Source organism: Hyperolius riggenbachi, chromosome 3 (genome assembly GCF_040937935.1).
Source record: "Hyperolius riggenbachi isolate aHypRig1 chromosome 3, aHypRig1.pri, whole genome shotgun sequence".
Lineage (NCBI taxonomy): Eukaryota > Metazoa > Chordata > Amphibia > Anura > Hyperoliidae > Hyperolius > Hyperolius riggenbachi.
The window spans coordinates 291,436,077-291,458,610 of NC_090648.1; the positions used below are offsets into that span (position 1 = coordinate 291,436,077).

The 22,534-nt window shown below is 46.8% G+C and overlaps 1 protein-coding gene and 1 long non-coding RNA gene across 2 annotated transcripts in view; one reads left to right on the forward strand and one right to left on the reverse strand.

Moving 5' to 3' along the window:
* Nucleotides 1-3,690, reverse strand: part of LOC137561430 (uncharacterized) — an 80,161-nt gene extending 76,471 nt beyond the window's left edge. Inside the window, exon 1 of the long non-coding RNA XR_011030009.1 lies at nt 3,291-3,690. This is a non-coding gene — a long non-coding RNA (uncharacterized lncRNA). The remainder of the gene's footprint in view (nt 1-3,290) is intronic.
* A 1,192-nt stretch (nt 3,691-4,882) lies between these two features.
* Nucleotides 4,883-22,105, forward strand: SMIM30 (small integral membrane protein 30). Its single transcript, XM_068272730.1, has 3 exons — nt 4,883-5,196; nt 5,292-5,346; nt 21,685-22,105. The coding sequence occupies exon 3, from the start codon at nt 21,711-21,713 to the stop codon at nt 21,894-21,896; it is 186 nt and encodes a 61-aa protein (XP_068128831.1). The 5' UTR covers nt 4,883-5,196; nt 5,292-5,346; nt 21,685-21,710; the 3' UTR covers nt 21,897-22,105.
* Nucleotides 22,106-22,534: the final 429 nt, after the last annotated feature.

The following is a 22,534-nucleotide window of genomic DNA, read 5'->3' on the forward strand; positions in this document are numbered from 1 at the left end:
CTACCTCTACAACTACAGTAGAATGAAACAGTCTGGGAAGATGGGGATGTTCTGGCCCGACAACTGGACACTGATGAAAAATGCATGCAGGCTCATGCGGCCGTTTGAGGAGGTGACCAACCTGGTGAGCCGCAGTGAGGGCACCATCAGCGACTTAATTCCCTACGCTTACTTCTTGGAGCGTGCTGTGCGTAGAGTGGCCGATGAAGCTGTGAATGAGCGTAACCAGGAACCGTTACGGCAGGAACAGGCATGGGACCAATTTTCATCAGACCCAGCTGTTTCCTCAACCTGCGGCAGCACAGAGGGGGGAGGAGGAGGAAGAAGAGAAGTCGTGTGCAGAAGACGAGTCAGACTCAGAGGATGATGAGCAAGGTGTTTCTTTGGGGGAGGAGGAGGAGGAGGGGACGGCGGCAGGAGAACACCCGCAGCAGGCGTCGCAGAGGGCTTGTGCTGCTCAACCTTCCCGTGGTATTGTTCGCGGCTGGGGGGAGGAGGTTGACTTACGTGGCGTCACTGAGGAAGAGCAAGAGGAGATGGAGGGTACTGGATCCGACTTTGTGCAGATGTCGTCTTTTATGCTGTCCTGCCTGTTGAGGGACCCCCGTATAAAAAACCTCAAGGGGAATGAGCTGTACTGGGTGGCCACACTACTAGACCCTCGGTACAGGCACAAAGTGGCGGACCTGTTACCAACTCACCGGAAGGTGGAAAGGATGCAGCACATGCATAACCAGCTGTCAACTATGCTTTACAATGCCTTTAAGGGTGATGTGACAGCACAACGCCAGCAAGGTACCACTGCCACTAATCCTCCTCCCGTGTCCACGCAGTCAAAGACAAGACGCTCCAGCGATCTCATGGTGATGTCGGACATGCGGACGTTCTTTAGTCCAACGCCTCGCCGTAGCCCTTCCGGATCCACCCTCCACCAACGCCTGGAACGGCAGGTAGCCGACTACCTGGACTTAAGTGTGGATGTAGACACTGCTGTGAACAGCGATGAGGAACCCTTGAACTACTGGGTGCGCAGGCTTGACCTGTGGCCAGAGCTGTCCCAATTTGCCATCCAACTTCTCTCCTGCCCTGCCGCAAGCGTCCTGTCAGAAAGGACCTTCAGCGCAGCTGGAGGCATTGTCACAGAGAAGAGAAGTCGCCTAAATCACAAAAGTGTTAAGTACCTCACCTTTATCAAAATGAATGAGGCATGGATCCCGGAGGGCTGCTGCCCGCCCCAAGACTAAGTCAGTCCCCGCACACACAGCATCTCTGCCTGCACGCCGTGTGACTGGCTGCCTGGGCTGCCCCAAGAAGACTAAGTCGCTCCCAGTCCCTCCACACAGCATGTCTGCCTGCAGGCCGCTTGACTACCTTCTCCGCCACCACCAACAGGGTCCGGGACTCCAGGCGGATTGCTGAATTTTTTAGGCCGCTGCTAGCAGCGGCCGCTGTAATAATTTTTCTGGTGCATGTACATGACTGCCTAATTTTTCTGGCTGCACTGCGGGCAGCTGCAACAACAAAAGAAAAGGCATGTACATGTGCCCATTCCCCTTCGTGACCATTACCTTGCCGTGGTGAAGGGGCTTGCGTATCACAATGAAGCAATGACCGGCGCCTAGATGAGTGTCTCGGGGGGCACACAAAAGATAATAAGGTCGTTGCTTCATTGTGGTCAGACCAAATTTGATCAGCTGGACAGTCACTGTTCTGTCATTCAGCTACATCAGCCAGGCGACCATATGGGCTGTAAAGCCACCAAAACCTGCACTCTCGCCATGGTGCGCACCAGTCCAGCACGGCCATCACTACACAAACAGCTGTTTGCGGTGCGTTACACGGTGAGTTTGGTGTGTCAGTGTGAAGCAGTACCTTAATTACACTACCTGATTGATGTATACACATGCAAGATGTTTTAAAGCACTTTAGGCCTGTCATTTAGCATTCAATGTGATTTCTGCCCTTAAAACGCTGCTTTGCGTCAAATCCAGATTTTTCCCCGGGACTTTTGGCATGTATCCCACTCCGCCATGCCCCCCTCCAGGTGTTTGACCCCTTGAAACATCTTTTCCATCAGTTTTGTGGCCAGCATAATTATTTTTTTTTTCAAAGTTCGCATCCCCATTGAAGTCTATTGCGGTTCGCGAACTTTAACGCGAACCGAACGTTCCGCGAAACTTCGCGAACCTAAAATCGGAGGTTCGGCCCATCTCTAGTATACAGAAACAACTTGTATGGCTGAAACATTGTAACGCAACTCATTTCTAAAGCAGGCCATACACTCATTGATTTCTTCTGTCCATATATGATGATATATCTGCGCCAAGTGTTAAAAATATATTTTAAATTAAATGGTTATTTACCTGGAGGGGCAGAAGATGACGGGGGCTACATCACAGACCCCTCCCCCTCACCACTGCTAGGCTCCACCCCCGCAATGTTCATTTACTGGGCTTTCTCTGCGCCAAGTGTTTAAAATATATTTTAAACGGTTATTTAACTGGTGGTGCGGAGGCAACATCACAGACCCCTCCCCCTCGCCACTGCTAGGCTCCGCCCCCTCCACTGACATTTACCAGGCTTTCTCTGCGCCAAGTGTTAGGGCCCATTTCCACTATCGCGAATTCGCATGCGTTTTTCACATGTGAATTTGCATAGCAATACAAGTGAATGGGTCTGTTTCCACTTGTCAGGATTCCTTTGCGTTTTTCTGTGCAGAAAAAATTCCGTGAATCGCATACAATGTATCTAATAGGAAATTCGCATGCGGTTTGGGTATGCGAATTTTCATGCTAATTCGCATGCGAATTCGCATAGAAACAATGGAAAATCACACCAGCACTGCCATGGTTAAATTCGCATACATCGTCATCCATGCGAATTCGCATAAAAATTTGCATAGACCCGCATGCGAAATTTGCATCCGTATGCGAATTTTTCCCGCGATGATTCCCACCGCACAAGTGGAAATGCAGCCTGAAAGATATATGTTAACTTAACGGGTTATTGAACCGGCAGGTCGGGTCGGAGGATTGCGGGGCTGGAGGATGGGGGCGTCGGCAGTGGGCAGATTCTAAGATGTTGCTGGCAGGGGTGGAGGCTGGCAGAGACATTGAAAATACTGTGCAGGAGCACCAAATCAGGCATTGCAGTATTTTATTGAGAAATTATGTCGTGAGTTAAAGAGTAACTGTCAGGCTGCAGAAGCTAATTTAAACCTCTATTCTCCTGTGTTAAACAGTTTAGAAGGAAGCTCAAAAGCCATTAGTGAAGATAAACATTTCAGTTACCTTTGATGTGTTCTTATCTTAACCTCTGTTATAGACCCATAAAGACGCAAGCCGCAGCTAAACTGCAAAGCATTCTGGGGCCCTCCCCTCGGCTGCTAATGAGACGGTACAGCAGCTTGTGTAATCAGTCCAGAGCTAGCACTGATAAATCTCGGGGCAGAGTTTCACTGCAGGAGTCAGCTATTGTTCCTAGCCACATGGCTCATTAATATTCACTGCACACCGTGTTGTTCAAGAACGAGTGTATCTGTGATCAGAAGCAGGCAGGACATGACGACACATTTGGCTTCACAAACATGGAACCTGCCATGAGCTGTCAGGAGCATCTATCTCTGCATATACTATATACAAATTCTGTGAAATCCAAACGTGGACAGTGAAATGCATATGTAATGTAAGTACAGCCAATCTTTAGCTACTGATATGTGTTTATTTTCTCTGAGACCCTATACCTAACAGCTCCTCTTTAAGGAGCTCGAGCAGGTGATGACGTTTGTGCTGAGCAGCATACGGGCAGCACAAGCTGTTATTACATCGGCAGGAGAAGCAGAGACTGAGACCATGCAAAGGGGGACTGGGACCCAGCAGGCAGACAGATTTTCAAAGATTTCACCCTGAAATATATTTAAAATCTGTGTGCAGTGTATGCAACCAATCCAGCAGATACATAGATCCTCTCTCTGGCCTGGAACACACCAGAGGAGTTTTTCTGAGCGTTTTGAGTTTTTAAATCTGCTGCTAATGTTATCCTATGTGTCTGTGCACACTGGAGCAGTGAGGTTTTGTAAAAAACCCCATAGCATTACATTGGGAAGAGCTTTTAGAGGTTTCAAAAGCTCTTCCCAATGTAATGCTATGGGGTTTTTTACAAAACCTCACTGCTCCAGTGTGCACAGACACATAGGATAACATTAGCAGCAGATTTAAAAACTCAAAACGCTCAGAAAAACTCCTCTGGTGTGTTCCAGGCCTCTGATCAAATGATGATCAGAGAGGGCTCAATCTGCTTGCCATCGACCAGTGTATGGCCAATATCGACCAGTGTAGAGGACTGTCTGTATCTTGCTTCTCTTTCATATATTTGGCATGTGCTAACTTACAAAGTCTGTAAGCAGAGATCACTGTAGCCAAGTGGCAAAAGCTGTTGACAATTCTGAAAGGATTATAATGACCATGAATTTCCAGTACGTTTTGTTTGATTCTCAGGATAAAAAATAACCATGACACTTTACCTCCCCCCTAAAAAACAAAGCGAGGCAGCTATCATTTGCAATCCTAATCAGGCTTTTGGTCATTTGAAGTAAAGGACTTCAGAGGTCGCTGAACAGCTGAACCTGCCTGGCGTACAGCCGCCGCGTCTGGGCAAAGTTGCTGTGCTCTACAATGCAAAACATCCCTTTGTATTATGATCAAAACAAAGGAGCAGATCTCACTGCTTTGCAGGAATATAGTAACAGATTGCGAGACTTCTCGTTATCACGACTCTACAAAAACACAATGCTAAAAAGCGGAGCCCCCCTGCTGGTCAGCTACTGAACTGCCAGCTCAGAACAGCTAGTCGCTGAAAGATCATCATAAATCAGCCTCACGGCTCGCTTCAGGCACCCAAACACCACATAACAGGTGTCCGTTTTATGGCTGCAGTACAGCCTCTCCAGTCTCCACAGCCTGCAGACACCCGGCTCATAATAATGACCTTCTGCAGCCCGTGTTTGCTGCTCATCCTAGGAACAGCCTGGGGTACGTGAGGCATCATGGGATTTGTAGTATAAAGCACTTCCTTCTTCACAATCTCTTCCTGGTTGTGTGTCTCTAGAAGCATTTCATGTAATATTCTTTGGAAGGAGCTTTTCTCACTGCTACATAAGTTTCAGCTGATTGCCTGCAGAGATTCTAGCGAGCTCTGGTAATTGTAACATTCTGTGCTTGTAACATTGCTGTTCATGCTTTATTAGGATATCAAGCTGCTAATAATATTGCTCCTTTTCCTGGTCCTTACAGCAGACAAGTATTTCCTTTCTTTGGCAGTGAGCTTATATTTGCAAGACTGAGAGAGGTAAGTGATGTTGTTGTATAGTGTGAGTCAGAAATCCATAACATTTATGTTTAAAACAAGTAGGAGGAGTATCCTGTATATAATATAGTCTATGGTGGAATGATGTTACCTCTACACACAACTAAAACTGTACATGCAATTTCAGGGGCGTAACTAGAAATCACTGGGCCCCCCTGTGAATATTTGGATGCCCCCCCCCCCCCCCCATAGGTTCCAAACAATCGTAATGGGGCAGCGTTTCACTGTAATTTAATTGTGAAGTGGGCAGCATTTCACCGGACAATCGTAATGTGGGCCAGAAAATCATAATGTGGGCAGAGTTCACCAGAAAATCATAATGTGGGCAGAGTTCACCAGAAAATCGTAATGTGGCCAGCGTTCACCAGAAAATCGTAATGTGGGCAGCAGTTACCAGAAGATTGTAACGTGGGCAGCAGTCACCAGGGGATTGTAACGTGGGCAGCAGTCACCAGGGGATTGTAACGTGGGCAGCAGTCACCAGGGGATTGTAACGCGGGCAGCACTCACCAGGGGATTGCAACATGGGCAGCAGTCACCAGAAAATTGTAACATGGGCAGCAGTCACCAGAAAATTGTAACGTGGGCAGCAGTCACCAGAAAATTGTAACGTGGGCAGCAGTCACCAGAAAATTGTAACGTGGGCAGCAGTCACCAGAAAATTGTAACGTGGGCAGCAGTCACCAGAAAATTGTAACGTGGGCAGCAGTGACCAGACAATCGTAACGTGGGCAGCAGTGACCAGACAATCGTAACGTGGGCAGCAGTGACCAGACAATCGTAACGTGGGCAGCAGTGACCAGACAATCGTAACGTGGGCAGCAGTCACCAGACAATCGTAACGTGGGCAGCAGTCACCAGACAATCGTAACGTGGGCAGCAGTCACCAGACAATCGTAACGTGGGCAGCAGTCACCAGACAATCGTAACGTGGGCAGCAGTCACCAGACAATCGTAACGTGGACAGTGTTAAGGTAAGGTTTAGCCAAACTTTGTTGTCACTCCTGTTGTTAGTACTTTACCAGCTCCTCTGGTAAGACCTATTATTTATTCTACTGTTGTTGCAGCTAGTACCCACCAGCTCCCCTGGTGAGGGCTAGCACTGTTGTTTCAGATAGTACTCAGCAGCTTCTCTGGTGAGATCTATCCATTTAATCTACTGTTGCACCAAACACATTACACCTCTGGTTCTCAGCCTTCTATACTTGCATTATTGGTGATACTGCAGATCACCACATAATTGGGTATAGAGTCTGTATTATTGGTGATTCTGCAGATCACACAATAATCAGACGTCTGTGTGCTACACCAATCGTTACAGTAGGCAGTGTTCACCAGAAAATCGTAATGTGGGCCAGAAAATCGTAATGTGGGCAGCAGTCACCAGAAAATTGTAACGTGAACAGCAGTCACCAGAAAATTGTAACGTGGACAGCATTCACCAGACAATCGTAATTTGGGCAGCGTGCACCAAAATATCGTAATGTGGGCCAGAAAATCGTAATGTGGGCAGCGTTCACCAGAAAATCCCCAACGATCCTCCTGTGCACTGCAGCACATCTCCCGCGCTGACAGGCAGAGTGCAGGGCTACGGCAAGATGGCGCCCAAAGCCCTGTACTGGAGACACAAATAGTCTCCAGTGCAGGGCTTCGGCAGTGTCTAGTTGAGCACCATGCTGGAGGGTCCAGAATCGGGCGGGCGCCAGCGCTTTTCCAGCCCCCTCCCCCCCCCCCCCCCCCGCGCACAGTGAGCGGGCTCCAGAGCGGCCCCGGGCCCCCCTGCGGCTGATGGGGTCGCATCCCCGGTAGGTATGCCAATGTGCAATTTGTAGTCCAAAGTCCTGGTACACTATCACCTATGTTAACTGATGCAGTGTCCTCCCATCTGGTATTGCACTAACTAGACACTCACCTCTGCAATCTGTTATAAATGCTGTAACTAAACTTATTCAGGGACAGGACAAGGTTCTCTATCACTACTGACGAGGATTCCCCTCCCCCCTCAACTGCTCCCTCCCCAGTATAGGTAGCAAATGTTCTCCCAATATTAGGAAGCCCCCCCATGGCCAGATGTGCCCCCAGTCAGGGCAATTTCTAGGCTAAAATGCACCCAGGGCGAGGGTGTTAAAATTGCGCCCCCCGCGGAGCCAGGTATACATGCCCGCAGTATAGGTTAGCCTGGTCTAGTTGCACTCAGTACAGGTAGCCAGCTATAGGTCCCCCCCAGTATAGGTAGCCAGGCATAGGTGCCCCAGTATAGTTGCCCCCAGTATAGGTTAGCCAGGTAGGTGCCTCCAGTATAGGTAGCCGGTATAGTTGCCCCCAGTATAGGTTAGATTAGGTAGGTGCCCCCAGTACAGGTTAGCTAGGTGGGTGCCTCTGATAAAGGGAGTCAGAATAGTTGCTCCCAGCCTAGGTTAGATAGGTAGGTGCTCCCAGCCTAGGTTAGATAGGTAGGTACCCCCAGTATAGGTTAGTTAGGTAGGTGCCTCCAATATAGGTAGCCAGTATAGTTGCCACCAGTATAGGCTAGGTAGGTAGGTGCCCCCAATACAGGTTAGATAGGTAGGGGCCCTCCAGTATAGGTTAGATTAGGTAGGTGCCCCCCAGTATAGGTTAGATTAGGTAGGTGCCCCCCAGTATAGGTAGCCAGTATAGTTGCCCCCAGTATAGGTTAGATAGGTAGGTGCCCCCAGTACAGGTTAGCTAGGTGGGTGCCTCTAATATAGGGAGTCAGAATAGTTGCCCCCAGCCTGGGTTAGATAGGTAGGTGCCCCCAGTATAGGTTAGTTAGGTAGGTGCCTCCAATATAGGTAGCCAGTATAGTTGCCACCAGTATAGGCTAGGTAGGTAGGTGCCCCCAATACAGGTTAGATAGGTAGGGGCCCTCCAGTATAGGTTAGATTAGGTAGGTGCCCCCCCCCCAGTGTGTTTAGATTAGGTAGGTGCCCCCCCCCCCGTGTGTTTAGATTAGGTAGGTGCCCCCTCAGTGTGTTTAGATTAGGTAGGTGCCCCCTCCAGTGTGGTTAGAGTAGGTAGGTGCCCCCAGTATAGGTTAGATTAGGTAGGTGCCCCTACAGTATAGGTTAGATTAGGTAGGTGCCCCCCAGTGTGTTTAGATTAGGTAGGTGCCCCCCAGTATAGGTTAGATTAGGTAGGTGCCCCCCCAGTGTGGTTAGATTACGTAGGTGCCCCCCAGTATAGGTTAGATTAGGTAGGTGCCCCCCAGTATGGAGGGGGGAGCCGCGGGGAGGGCAGCCCGACCTCTCCCTCCCTTCCTCGCCGCGGGCGCCCTCCGTGCTGCCCCTCCGAGTCTGACTGCAGGGAAGGGAAGCGCTGTCACCGCTGTGTAGGGAGGGGCAACTCACCTCCCTGGATCCAATCGCAACCGGTCTCCTCTTCTGTCTTCTCTTCATAGCCGCTGATACACACGCTGCTCCCTGTAGCCGGAAGCAGCATGTGTATCAGCGGCTAGTATGAAGAGAAGACAGAAGAGGAGACCGGCTGCGATTGGATCCAGGGAGGTGAGTTGCCCCTCCCTACACACCGGTGACAGCGCTTCCCTTCCCTGCAGTCAGACTCGGAGGGGGGAGCACGGAGGGCGCCCGCGGCGAGGAAGGGAGGGAGAGGTCGGGCTGCCCTCCCCGCGACTGACTCCCCCCTCCATTGCAGCGCCCACAACTCCTTTGGCGACCGCACGGGCCGCACGACCCTAAAAACGGGCCTGCCCCCAGTATTAGGTAGGTTGAAACTCTTCCCCTCCCCCCCCCCCCATTATAGGGAGCAAGACATGACCCCAGTATTTGGGGAACCCAGATTTAACTCCAGTTTTAGAATGCCCATCTCCCCAGGTAAGATAGCCAGATGTACCCTGTAGTATGTAGTCCCCTACCCAGTAGAATAGCCAGATATGCCCCAGTATTAGGTAGCTTTAGTGTGGTCAGTGCCTTAAAGTGTACATGAGACAAGACAAAATCCAGAACATTTATATTGCGCTTTTCTCCTGACGGACTCAAAGCGCCAGAGCTGCAGCCACTAGGACACGCTCTATGAGCAGTAGCAGTGTTTGGAAGGCTTGCCCAAGGTTTCCTACTGAATAGGTGCTGGCTTACTGAACAGGAAGAGCTGAGATTCAAATCCTGGTCTCCTGTGTCAGAGGCAAAGCCCTTAACTAGTACGCTATCCAGCGACTGCTGGATGAGTAAAAGAAAAAAAAAAGTTCATATCTGGAGCGTCCTACAGACCCCTTCAGGCTGATGGGTCCCTCACCGTCATCCTAGGCTACTTGGATCCTCTGCTTGGTGGCCCAGTAATTCCGCGAGTCTACGCAGGTACTGTCCTGATGCGCGCGCTCCCCCATTGTGTCGCAGAACACCCTGACGGGCGGAATTGCCGGTCCAATTGGTGAAGGATCCAGGTGGCCTGCAAAGATGTTGAGGGACCGATCAGTCTGAAGGGGGCTAGAGGCAGCCCCAGGTATGTATACATTTTTTCTTTCTTTTAGTCTTGGGTTTCCTTTAAAGAGACTCTGAAATCTCAAAAAAGCTTCTTTTTATTTAATAAAAGTGTTTAACCTAATAGCCCTAACTAAACCGCCGCATTCGCGCCGCTCCAATCTAACTAAATCCCCCCAAATTCCCCGGGGGCAATCCGGGCAGCGCTTTCGTGTGAGGCAGAGCTATGAGCCGCAGCCCTGCCTCACACGTGCCTGTCAGCGGCGGATCGCCGCCTCTCCCCTGCCCCTCTCAGTCTTCCTTCGCTGAGAGGGGCAAGGGAGAGGCGGAGATCCGCCGCTAACAGACGCGTGTGAGGAAGGGCTGCAGCTCATAGCCCTGCCTCACACGGAAGCGCTTAGGGCAGCAAAATGCACGACCAAGAAAGTCGTGGATTTTGCAGGCGAGAGAGAGGGGGGAGTTGGGGGGGATTTAGATAGCTTACAGCCGCGGCGGTTTAGTTAGGGCTATTAGGTTAAACACATTTATTAAATAGATGTTTTTTTAGACACTTCAGTGTCTCTTTAAGAGGATCAAGTAGCATAGCCACATAATATGCATTGCTTAACGTGAACCTTATGTGGGGAACAGTTGAGTTTTACTTACCTGGGGCTTCTTCCTGTCCCTCATAGTCTTACAAATGATACTTGCTCAAGAAGAGGGAAAACTCTTTGTTATATACCATTCCTCCATGCTGGCCTTAATTCCTGCACCATCCCCTGTTTAAGCTTGTTCGACCTCCTTCTGCCAGGTCGAATAGTGCTTTTAGAGTCTTCAGAAGTACTTCCCCAAGTACTCCCAAAGATAAGTGCATCTGTACTGCACATCCATGAGCCTGGACTCACACATGCACAGTACAGATGTGCTTGTCTTCTGAAGTACTCTGGGACATCAAATTAGTACTTCTGAAGGCTTCCCAAAGATTCCTAACGCACAGGCAGATCTATGAAGTTTAATAGTGCAGGTATGACGGGCAATGACGGGTGTCAGCAGTGTGCAGGTGCCTGGCAAGTTAGTGGCAAATTTGGAGGATCTCAAGGCAGTGAGGGAGCAGTGCCAAGGTGCTGAAAGTTGGCACCACAGCACCAAATCTTGCCCCCCATTGCCCAGAAGCTAAAAGCAAAGCATAGATGAATGCCTATTATCCACGTGCGCGAGTCTTTTCTCGCTCGGACATTGCTCAGGTGAATCCAGTAATTGAATTCGCCAGTAAATCATGAGCCATGTCAGTTGATAAGATGCTCGCATTTGCAAGCTTCTTATCGCCTTCAGTTGCATATGGCCCACTGTTCTGTTTTTAAAACTGAGGAAACTTTGGATCTAGGCATGCTCAGTATCTACTGGCAACCTTTTGGTGCTGAAAACTGTGATAAATTTCACAGCCAGCAACCAGGAAGGAACTCTGGATTTCCTGGTCTTCTGCCATTTGCTAGTGTCAGCTGTACTGATGAGTGGAGAAGGGCTACACTGGAGAATGTTATTAGTGATTTATGGTCCTGCATAAATCCCTCTACAAGTGGAATTCTGTTAACTCTATAGTGTCAGTACAAAACTGTATTCCTGCCTTGAGATGCATTGCAGCAGGGGATTGTTTGTTTCCTCTATACTCAATCTCTGTTTTGTTTGCCAGCTGGATTGTCTTATTGCATCAATGATTGTTCTGGCAGAAGTCTCCACTAAAGGAAATGGATTGCTGTCAGTGTGATCACTGATGCGGTAAAACATTCTGTCAGTGACCTACTGTGTTGCAGTAGGGCACTGAGGGCAGCATGATACCCACATGGCATGGCTAACATTCTCTTCTTGCAGTGCTAAGACTCCATGGCTCTATTGTTGAACAGAACTTTTTGTGTATGGAGTTGGTAATGTTCTCTCTGTGTTCACATGGGTGTCTTCTAGCTTCCCCCCCCCACATCCCCGAAGACATACTTATAGGCTGACTTCCCCCAAAATAGTCCCTAGACTGTAATATACTATAATTATGATGTATTTTAGTCACCACTTATAATGATGTACAGCAGTCCAATTCACAGCTCTATTTGAATTTAACAAATTATTGTACGGGAGAAAGCGGCAGCTAAACCTATTGATATCTCCTGTTGTTTATGTGCTTGTTTCCTTTTTTAAAAAAGAAATGATTTATTATTATTATTATTATTCCATATTTTTTTAGTGCCAACATCTTCTACAGTGCTTTACAGAGGAGGAGCTCACAATCTAATCCCTACCATAGTCATTGTAGTCCTAGCCAATTTAGAGGGAAGCCAATTAACTTTTTCTGTATAAGAGAGTAACCAGCAGCTCAGGGTGACCCAAACTACTAGGAATGTATAGGGGGATAAAAGGAACCAAAAAGCCCTCCTACTAAAAAAGCAAAGCTTGGTGTAATTGCTTTCTTAAAACACAAGGAAATTTGCAATAATTGAGATGTAAGTGAACATTTGTGGTTACCCACAATGCACTACTACTAAATATGCAAATTATCCCTTTTCGCCCTTGTTAAGCCAAGCAAGCATCCAGAACCGCTGGTGTATAGCAAGCCTATAGCTTTAAGTTTTACACAGCCATATCAAACCCATGTTCTGTATGTGGGAGGAAACCGGAGTGACCAAAGAAAACCCGCACATATACGGGGAGAACATACAAACTCTTGCAGATGTTGCTCTGGCTGGGATTCTAACCGGGGACCCAGCACTGCAAGGCGAGAGTGCTATCCATCACGTGCTGTCCATACATCAGACATTCAGAAGCAGAGAGGATGGTATGATGGGCCCTGAATGGAAACACATTTAACACAGTCAGGATGGACAATTGGAAGCACCATTGACAGCACTGGGGATACACACTTGGAATGCCACTGACCCCATCGGGAGAGGGGGATATTGGAAGCATGGAGTTGAGCAGTTCAAAGAAGCTCTTTGCTTGATGTTTTGCTGCAAGCAAACCAAGCAGGCATCCAAGGTCTATACTGACCAGTAATCGAGTTGTAGAAGTCTCATGTGCGGTTACTGACCTGATCAGGTGACTCAGTAGACATGCCTGAGAAAGCCAATTAGGATGCAGGCACTGAAGAACTAAAGGGGCCCATACACCTAACAATTTTCCCGCCGATATACAGCAGATATGAGCACTGTGATTGAATCTGCTGTGAAATCGTTCGCAAACGCAGACAGAACAGTCGATTTCTGTCCAAAAGTCCAGTCGATCGGTCCATGCGGAAGATTTCGCTCGATCACCGGCGGGTCTGGACCGCGTCGATAGCGGCGTTCGAATGCCAGACGACCGAAGTTAGCGGCAATACATTACCTGCTCTGGCAGGCGTGAGTTCCCCTCTGTCCCCGCTGCTCATTCTCCGCTGGGTTCCGGGTTCCATCTGGCTTCACTTACTTCCTGTCCCGACAGGAAGTTTAAACAGTAGAGCGCCCTCTACTGTTTAAACTTCCCCGGACAGAAAGAAGTGAAGCCAGCCGGAATCCGGAGCCCAGCAAGAGGAGGAGCAGTGGGGACAGAGGGGACTCGTGCCTGCCGGAGCAGGTAATGTATAGCTGGCGGGGGGCAGTCCTATGTATAGGGTAGCACTCACTGGCAAACCATCCGGTCAGGAATGGTAGGTGTGCTGGAGAAAAATCCTGGACACCACAGGATTCAGTAGTATTAAAGCGTAATAATCCGCACCACCTTCAAGCATGTATCTCCATTTATTGGTAGAAAAAGACAAACATATTAAAAAGAACTGTAGGGCAAAACAGTCCGCTGTTTCGGGCTACCTGCCCATCTTCAAGTTGCCCAGTTCTGGGCAACTTGAAGATGGGCAGGTAGCCCGAAACAGCGGACTGTTTTGCCCTACAGTTCTTTTTAATATGTTTGTCTTTTTCTACCAATAAATGGAGATACATGCTTGAAGGTGGTGCGGATTATTACGCTTTGATACTAGCTGGCGGGGGGCAGCGGCAGCTCCACAGATTGTGATCGGTTTCATGCTGAAATCGATTCACAATCTGTTTGCAGTAAAGGCAGCCATACGATCCCTCTCTGATCAGATTCGATCAGAGAGGGATCTATCTGTTGGTCGATCTGATGGCAAATCAACCAGTGTATGGCCACCTTAAGACAGGATAGATACTGCTTACCCAGCATATTTTCAACACCAGTGCCTGCATGGGCACATTTATAATATACTTTTTCAGGCACCATATAGGAGGCACCATATAGGAAGCACTGTAAGTGGCATCATAAGAGGCATTATCTGGACACTATATGGGGGATACTAAACATGGTGTTACTACAGTGTTCTCCCCAGGCTCTTTTAGCTGGGTGCTGCACCCGGCTAGTTTTGGCGAGCACCTGTCTGTTATTGGCTCACCACCTCCTCTGCTGCAAGCAGAGAAGCGCCAGCCCTGCATTCTCTCACCTCGCCCCACCCGGCTACTTTTTCATGCCACCCAGCTGGAAAAAAATTCTGGGGAGAATACTGTACTATATATGGAAACACGGTAAAGGGTAAAGGGGAGACACTGTATAGGAATGGGGATGGAGGTTTATTATTTATGGATATTTGATAATATACAAGTGCTTCTGTATAAATTTGTGAACTCGCATCTGAGTATGTGATACAGTTATGGGCATCACACTACTGGGAGGTCATTAATGTTTTACAGCAGGTAGAAACCATGGGTAACTAAATTTAATTAGAGGGATGGAAGGTCTCGCTTACCTAAAAAGGTTAGACAAACTAGGCTTATTAATCTTGGAAATTAGACTACAAGGTAAGGTGTAAATACATCCAAGGGCAGTATTACATTTTGGCAAATGGACTTGGTTAGGTCAAAAGGACTTGGACTATGTATGGAGAAAGGGAGGTGTGTTTTTTTTTTTTTTTTTTTCACGAAACAAGTAAAAAGGACATATGTGGCCAGCTGGGCAGGACATAGGGAACAATGTTATTAGCATTTCTTGAAGTTCCCGCTGTATATTAAGGTAATTATTATCAGTATTGCTAATAGATGCTATAAGCATTCATTTGGGTGCTGGGGACACCCGAGAAAATAGCCACTGGCTATGCAGATTGCATCTATTTGAATTACTGCTAATAGCCGCTAATCATTAAATATCAGCGGATAGTGATAGGTGGCAGGGGGGGAGGGGTTTGGTCTTTAGCGTTAGGCACAAGGGTTGTCTTTAGTATTAGTGTAGGTTCACACTTATTTTAAAAACGTATCTGTGGCTCAATTTTTTGGTCCAGATCAAAACCGTATACCAATGTTAAAAATAGCAGCAATCTTCACTCAGTTTCAAAACGAATCCATGTGCGTTCCGGGGAATCCATTTTGGAAAACTTTGCCCTCCGAAGTATAGAGCGGCGAGGGGTGAAACGCAAGAGAGGAAGGTAAGCACCCCCGCTCGCTGCCTACATTACATTATAATAACCTTTTGCGCAAATAGCTGGAGGGGATCGGGGACGGGGGACCCAGGTGAGGGAGGGGGGTGTGACCCGCCCCGACCGCTACCCTCCCGTCCTGACTGCTTCCCTTTCCACTTTCCAGTTTGGCTAGTGCCCTTCCCCCCCATGGCCCGGACATACTTTTCCATGGACTGGAAACATGCTGCAAATATATTTTAAAATAGTAAAAAACGGAGAGGGGGAAAAAAAATGACCAAATTGGATCCGTTTGAACCGGATCTGATCTGCAACGGACAAGTTTGGACCTAGCCTTAGGCGTGGGGGGGTTTAAGGTCAGGCTCCACTGGAGGGCTTTAAGGTTAGGCACCGCCGGGGGGTTAAGGTTAGGCAGCCCTAGGGGTGATTGGTTAGGCATCGATAGGGAGAGTTCTATGTGAGAATAAGGTTAGGTTTGGCCATAGTAAAAAGATTGATAATCTTTACCAATATTTTTTTATCAGAATTTATTCTTATTTAATGGGAGCTTCAATGTTTCCCTTACTTTAATTAGTATCCACAGCTATAAATGTCCAGGCAGGGAAATGAGTTTTGACTTTTGTAGCTTTCATTTCCGCTATATTAAGATACAGTGATGCTCAAGAGATTGAACCTAATGGGTACATGTTGGGCACATGGTTTCTTTTTTAACCCAGATAACTTTATGTACGGGCCTGAATCACATAACGCCAGTGAAACTGCAGTGGGCTGCCTGCGCACAGCAATATTACTGATCCTAACATCAGCAGTGTACCGTACATTTTGCAATTAGCACAACCCATGATACATGTGTAACACGAGCATTGCTATAGTAACCCATGTTGTTTTACATGCTAAACACGTGACCCATGTACTGTGAGTGCTACATGAATCAGCCCTACGTAATATACAACAAATTGATAGTTTGAAGTGTGCACAGTAGACATTGAAGAACCACAGCATGGACACCAATGATCTAAAGGTAAAGTACCACCAATAAAGGCTTCCAGGGCCTACACGCAATATATTTAGGACCCTGATGCATCCCAGCAAGGCCTTATTAATTGCAGTCAATCCTCCTCACACTACTGTGGCTCTCCTTATGAAACTCAATTTTGTGCCACACCTATGCTGTTTTTTTAGCAGTCCTGACTACCGTGTACTGTCATAGGCTTTGTGTGCCTCATTAGGCTCTGCTCATGCAGCCTACTTAGTGTATATGATTTGGCACTTCCAAAAACAGTGGAGATGCAGGCAGTTGAGATCTGCTGCAGCAGTAAAAAGGATGAATTGCAGTTAATATTGTGGGGTGTATCTGCACAGAGGTACTATGAGTATTGTTTTCTAGCCCTGTGAGTTTCTAAAAATAAAGGTTTAGAAGCTCTATTGACTTCACAAATTTCTCATACACTTTAAAACATATTTTTATAATTATTGAAGGAGTAGAGTGTAATTTCCCCAGATTAGCGCACTGATTGTGCTGTGAGCTATTCAAAAAGTTGTTCTGCTGTGGCAAGTTGGTTTAATTCACTAGAATTAGTCAGCTTATTAGCAGAGTACAATGTATTATGGCTAGTTGTGTGATGACCCTGTTTATAATAGTGCTGAAAGCTTTCTGCAGCTGTTAGTTCAGAACTCTTAACATGGTGCATAATTACACTTCTTTCCATGGAAGTTAATATGAGACAGTAATCGCCCTCTACTGGTTTCCATCAGTAATGCTGCAATTAATATGCAGATTTCCACAGACAACAATTTAAATAAGGAGGGTGTAGTTATTAGTATTACTATTATTATTATTGATTTATAAACTATTCTGTGGTGCTGTACAAAGTAAGAAATAAACATTAGGTACAAAATAATACAGATAATGGTATACACCAATATACGAAATACAGAATTGGTTCAAAATACAGAATTGGTAATAACAGTGACAACATTAATATGAATAAATGTGTAACAAATTCCAATACACAAAAGGGTGAGAGAGCCTGGCCCTTGTGAGCTTACAATGTAAAGGAATTGGAAGGGGGGGGGGGGGCTTGTCAAGAGGTGGGGTAATGTACAATATTCGGTATTATTCCGTTAGCCGGGCGCATCCTCTAGGTGGCGCTAATTACTATTCCCCCTCCAGGCCGCCATGGATAGTAGAGAAAGATGTAACTCTGGTGGAGTTTTATCGCCACCTAGTGGATGCGCCCGGCTAACGGAGAAGAACCCAATATTCATACCTAGAGGCAGTGTATTTTAGGTTATCTACAGTAGGAATACAACTTGGCTAGAGGTAAAAGGGGAAACTAGCCTAAGGTACTAAGGTAGAGCATGTGCTTGACAGAAAAAGCGGGCTTTGAGGGCACTATTAAAGTTATCAAAGGTTGGAGAGTGACGGATGTGTTGTGGCAGGGGATTACAGAGGTTGGATGATGTACCCATACATGATACAATATCAATTGTATATTCAATAGGTAAAAATGATTGATTTTGCGCTGGAAATCGGGTAATTTTCTGCCACCACTCTCCAGAGTGAAAGGTGGAGAGACCTCAGTGCTAGCTATTCATAAAAGGAAGAAAAGGTTCTGACCCCCTTTCAAACAAGGAGAAGTCTAGCAGAATATCTGTTAGTCTGGTTTCTCCGTGCACATAAGTCCTATCAATAAAAGGATTGCATATTTGCATTCAGTAAAGCGTTGTGAATCCACACATATGAAAGATGAGTATTAAACTACTAAGGATGACTGAAAACATGTATTCCTCAGTGTCTGGATGTCCAATCTTTTTGGACACTTCTGAAGAATGTGTGTCAGGCTGACCTTTAAAAACTTTTGTAAAAAAAAATGGTTTAGCATATTTCCAGTGTCCAGAAAAGCAACAGCAAATATGAAAAGTATATTGATTTTAGTGTTTATCTCAGTCTGACTGGCATGTCAGCAGAACAGCTGTGTGGGGAAACATAGATAAGAATCAGAGGATATGCTTTGAAACTCCTGGCAAAAGTTTTTCTTACAGGAAGAAGTATGTGGTTTTGATGTACTGGGTTCTGGAGACAGTGGGCTAGATTTATTAACCTCCTTGGCGGTATGAAAAATACCGCCAGGAGGGAGCGCAGCAGTTTTTTTTTTAAAAAAATTTTTTTTAATCATGTAGCGAGCCGAGGGCTCGCTACATGATAGCCGCTGCTGAGCGGCACCCCCCCCGCCCGCTTCGATCGCCTTCGGCGATCTCCGATCAGGAAATCCCGTTCATAGAACGGGATTTCCTGGAGGGCTTCCCCCGTCGCCATGGCGACGGGGCGGGATGACGTCACCGACGTCACTGACGTCGGGACGTCATTGGGAGTCCCGGGCCACCCCTCGGCGCTGCCTGGCACTGATTGGCCAGGCAGCGCTGGGGTCTGGAGGGGGGGGGGGGGGCCCGCGCCGCAGCAGATAGCGGCGATCGGGCAGGGGCCGGCGGCGATCAGAGTGCTGGCGCAGCTAGCAAAGTGCTAGCTGCGTCCAGCAAAAAAAAAATTATTAAAATCGGCCCAGCAGGGCCTGAGCGGCACCCTCCGGCGGCTTACCCCGTGTCACACACGGGGTTACCGCCAAGGAGGTTAAAGCATTACCAGCATTTTTTTTCTTCTTAAACTGTTCTAACCAGCAGGGCAACTGTTCTGCATAAGAAACTTCTTAGATCCTGCATAATAGCGGCAGTTTAGCGTGGATTTGTACAGCTGCACTACAGTTAAGAAAAGTGCAAATCCATCCCTAAACTGTCAGAGAATAAGAAGTGCTTAATATCAGTTCTACAGATAGTGCAGGTTAGGCATGATATGTGAAGTGCTTCTCCCCCCTGCTGCCAGGTGTCCCGTGAAGCTGTTCTGTGCTTAAAGGACTTACGAGGCCAAATTATTAAAAAAAAAAAGTTAAAAAAGTGAAGTACCTGCAACTCTTTAAAAGACACGGAGGACGCCATCCGCGCCCTCCGTGTCATTCCGCCGGGTCCCCGCCGCTCAATAGACCCCCCCCCCCCCCCCCCCCCCCCGGCCTGTCACGACCGCAGGGCCCGGGTCGGGCTCTCCTGCCTCTGCCAATATATCCGGCTGGCCGCGGCTGCGCAGTCCGCACCTGCTGCAGGTGCGGCTGCGCAGCTCTAGGGCCAACCCCCCGATCCACGCTACAGTGTATCTACTGTGTATCCTGCTCTTTTTTGTGATTTTCTTAAGATATCTGATTCAGTTTGGCACAGATTTCTAAAAACCTAATAATATTTTGTCTCAGACACTCTTGATAAATGTTCCCCAATATTCTTGGAACAAGGCCCTTTGCAAAGCATTGTGGCTTTGCAATACATTTTACCAGCTTTGAATTTTGGCAATGTTATGTTTTCCTTTAAAACATGGAGCCCTCCCGGGTCATCTTCCATTGAGTCCACCGGCAATCAAAAGCGATCAATGTTGTGATCAGACCCTGACAAAGCTTGACTTTTGAATTTAGCTTGTGCATCTTTGGAAGTTGTTCCTTGCGTCTTGCTGTGGAGTGGATTTTGCTGTTGTGGCCACATTGAGGAGGCTGACCACAGTGCCATGGGCCATTAACTTATTTAATACTTGTTATTTTTTAAGCAGCAGGGCACATAGGAAGGAGTAGAACCATGTATAATTCAACACAAACACGATAAACAGGTAAAATATACAGTACATGGCCATTTCAGGTTATCTTTGTATTACAGTATATCTTTGACCCTTGCTTTCCTTAGCTTTATTAGATATTAGTGACATGCAGGTATACATGAGACAATTCCTTTTTATTGAATCACTTTTCAGAAAGCATAAGCAGTTTTTTAATGAGCAGTGAATGTACCAACACCTTAGTTCATGTCTGTAGAATTACTGTGGCTGTGTTCTAACATTTTTATGACCAAATTATTAACATTGATGTTTTATGTGTGTTGTACTTTCATTGTGCCACCTAAAAAGCTCTGTCCTGTTCTTTGGTGTTGGAACTACGTGGGTTTGCTTTGGTGTTCTGTTGATGGCTTTTATGTATTTGCTGTTGGTAAAGGAGTCATTTGTGTATTTTAGGCCATTATCGGGTAACAGTGGCTGGTTGTGCTGCAAGTGCCAGGTCTGTGTGCTCAAAGGTCAGCCTTATTTATGTGGACTGGAACTCTGCTTTGTCCTATCCTGTCCACAATCATAAGCAAAACATAACATTTAGGGTAAGATCATATTAAATCTATTGCAATGTTTTAAAACTGGTGGCTTCCAGTAACGCTCACAGTACCTCATTGCCATTCAGTCATAATGTGGGTGTAATGTGTCTGGCAGTGCTCCGCTCGAGTTATTATGACTGAGCCAGACGTACCACAGAGCCAGCCCAACTATGTGCATTGGCCTATTGTGGGACGATTGCAGTGGGTTATCTGATAACTCATGTAATAATGCAACGCACATAGTGTAAACGCACCCAAAGTTGGACGACCTTCTTTGCTTGTCATATCAATAATCCATTGAACACTGCATTTATATAATGATGTAAAAGCAAGAAGTTTTGAATCAGGATGATACCATTTATTGGCTAATTTAGAAAAGCATGTTGCAGCACAGTGGCATAGTTATTAGCCATCTTGCCTTGCAGCATTGGGTCCATGGTTTGACTCCTAGCCAGGGAACTATCTGCACAGAGTTTGTATGTTCTCCCCAAATCTGCATAGGTTTCCTCCGGACATTCCGGTTTCCTCCCCATCCCAAAAAAACAGATAAGGTAATTGGCTTCTCCCTAAATTGGCCCTAGACTACGATACATACACTACATGATACATAAATAGACACATGACTATGGTAAGGATTAGATTGTGAGCCCATCTGAGAGACGATTAAAGGGATACCGAACAGCTTTTAAACACAATTTGCACTTACCTTGGGCTTCCTCCAGCCCACCATAGGCCGCAAAGTCCCCGTGCCCTCACTCGGTCCCGCAAGTGGCTCTGTTAATCGGCGACTTTGGCCTGAAGTCACCAGTACAAGTCCCCGCTGCACACACTATGAGTCATCACTCCGGCCAGCATGAGAGTCCTGCGCATGCGCAGTTCAAAGTTAGAGAACCGCTCATGCTCAGGACTCTCATGCCGGCCGGCGTGTGACGAGCATGTGCGGTGGGGACTTTTACTGGTGACTTCAGACCAAGTGGGCGATTAACAGAGCCGCCTGCAGGATCGAGAGAGGAGCCAGGAGGACTGGTCGGCTGGAGGAAGCCCCAGGTAAGTGTAAGTGTTTTTAAAAGCTGCTCAGTTTTCTTTTAAGTGACAGGACAATATACTCTGTACAGTGCTCCAGAAGATGTTGGGGCTATATAAATACTAAATAATAAAGAAAAGGAGTAAGCTTTCGACTATGAAGCAATGATGTAACAACTGTGTTTTGTTTTCCAGAAAGAAATTTACTAACTTGGAACTAAATGGCTTTCCTTGGAAGAATCTTTGCCCTGGTGTGTGCCTGCATATCTCTGTGTTTTGTGCTTCCAGGGGCGGAAGCCATGGATGAAGGGGATGCAATAGCCATTCTGCTTGGACTGGTACTTACAGGCATTGGGTTTTGTGCTTGTTTGGGATTCTATGCCAGAAGTAGAGATGGGCGGCACTAACACTTTTTGTCTGCTGAACTGCACATTGTTTTTTTTCTTGATAATCTTTTTATGTTGGGGATAGGATCTGTTTTTCTAGCTATTTTTGTGAATAATTATCACTGCCAATTTAATTACCTACTCTGGATAGCCCATGGGTTGTCTTGACTTATAATTAAACATATTTGTCCACTGATTCTAAATGACAATAAAATGAACGGAATACCAGGTCCCTTTCTATTTGTAAGATTTATTGTTTACCTCTTTAATTTCTGTACTTTGAAATTTTGACTTCTACATGAGTTTCAGGTTAGCTTTTACATCATATTTCTAACAACTGTAGCAGGCCCTTCCAGCGCTGCAGAAAGTGGCCCGACCTTTCTATCAGGGGCTGGGCTATGCACTGGAGTCTGTCTCCGCAGCTCTGGTGACACATCTAATACAGTTTGCCAACCAGTTAGAACTCCTCCTCATTAGAGGATCTAGTAGTTTTCACTGGTCAACAGAAGTGCATTTACTGGTATTGGTCCCTTACCAGACTGCACCATAACCAACCTGGCTAGCTTAAGTTACTTAAATAACCAATTGCCCAAATTTAATTGATAATTAGATTTATATAGAAAACTGCAGACTTGTTTACAATAATTTGTGTTTTATCC

Coding starts and splice junctions, on each gene's coding strand:
- SMIM30 (XM_068272730.1), top strand. CDS start 21,711: ATGGCTTTCCTTGGAAGAATCTTTGCCCTGGTGTGTGCCTGCATATCT.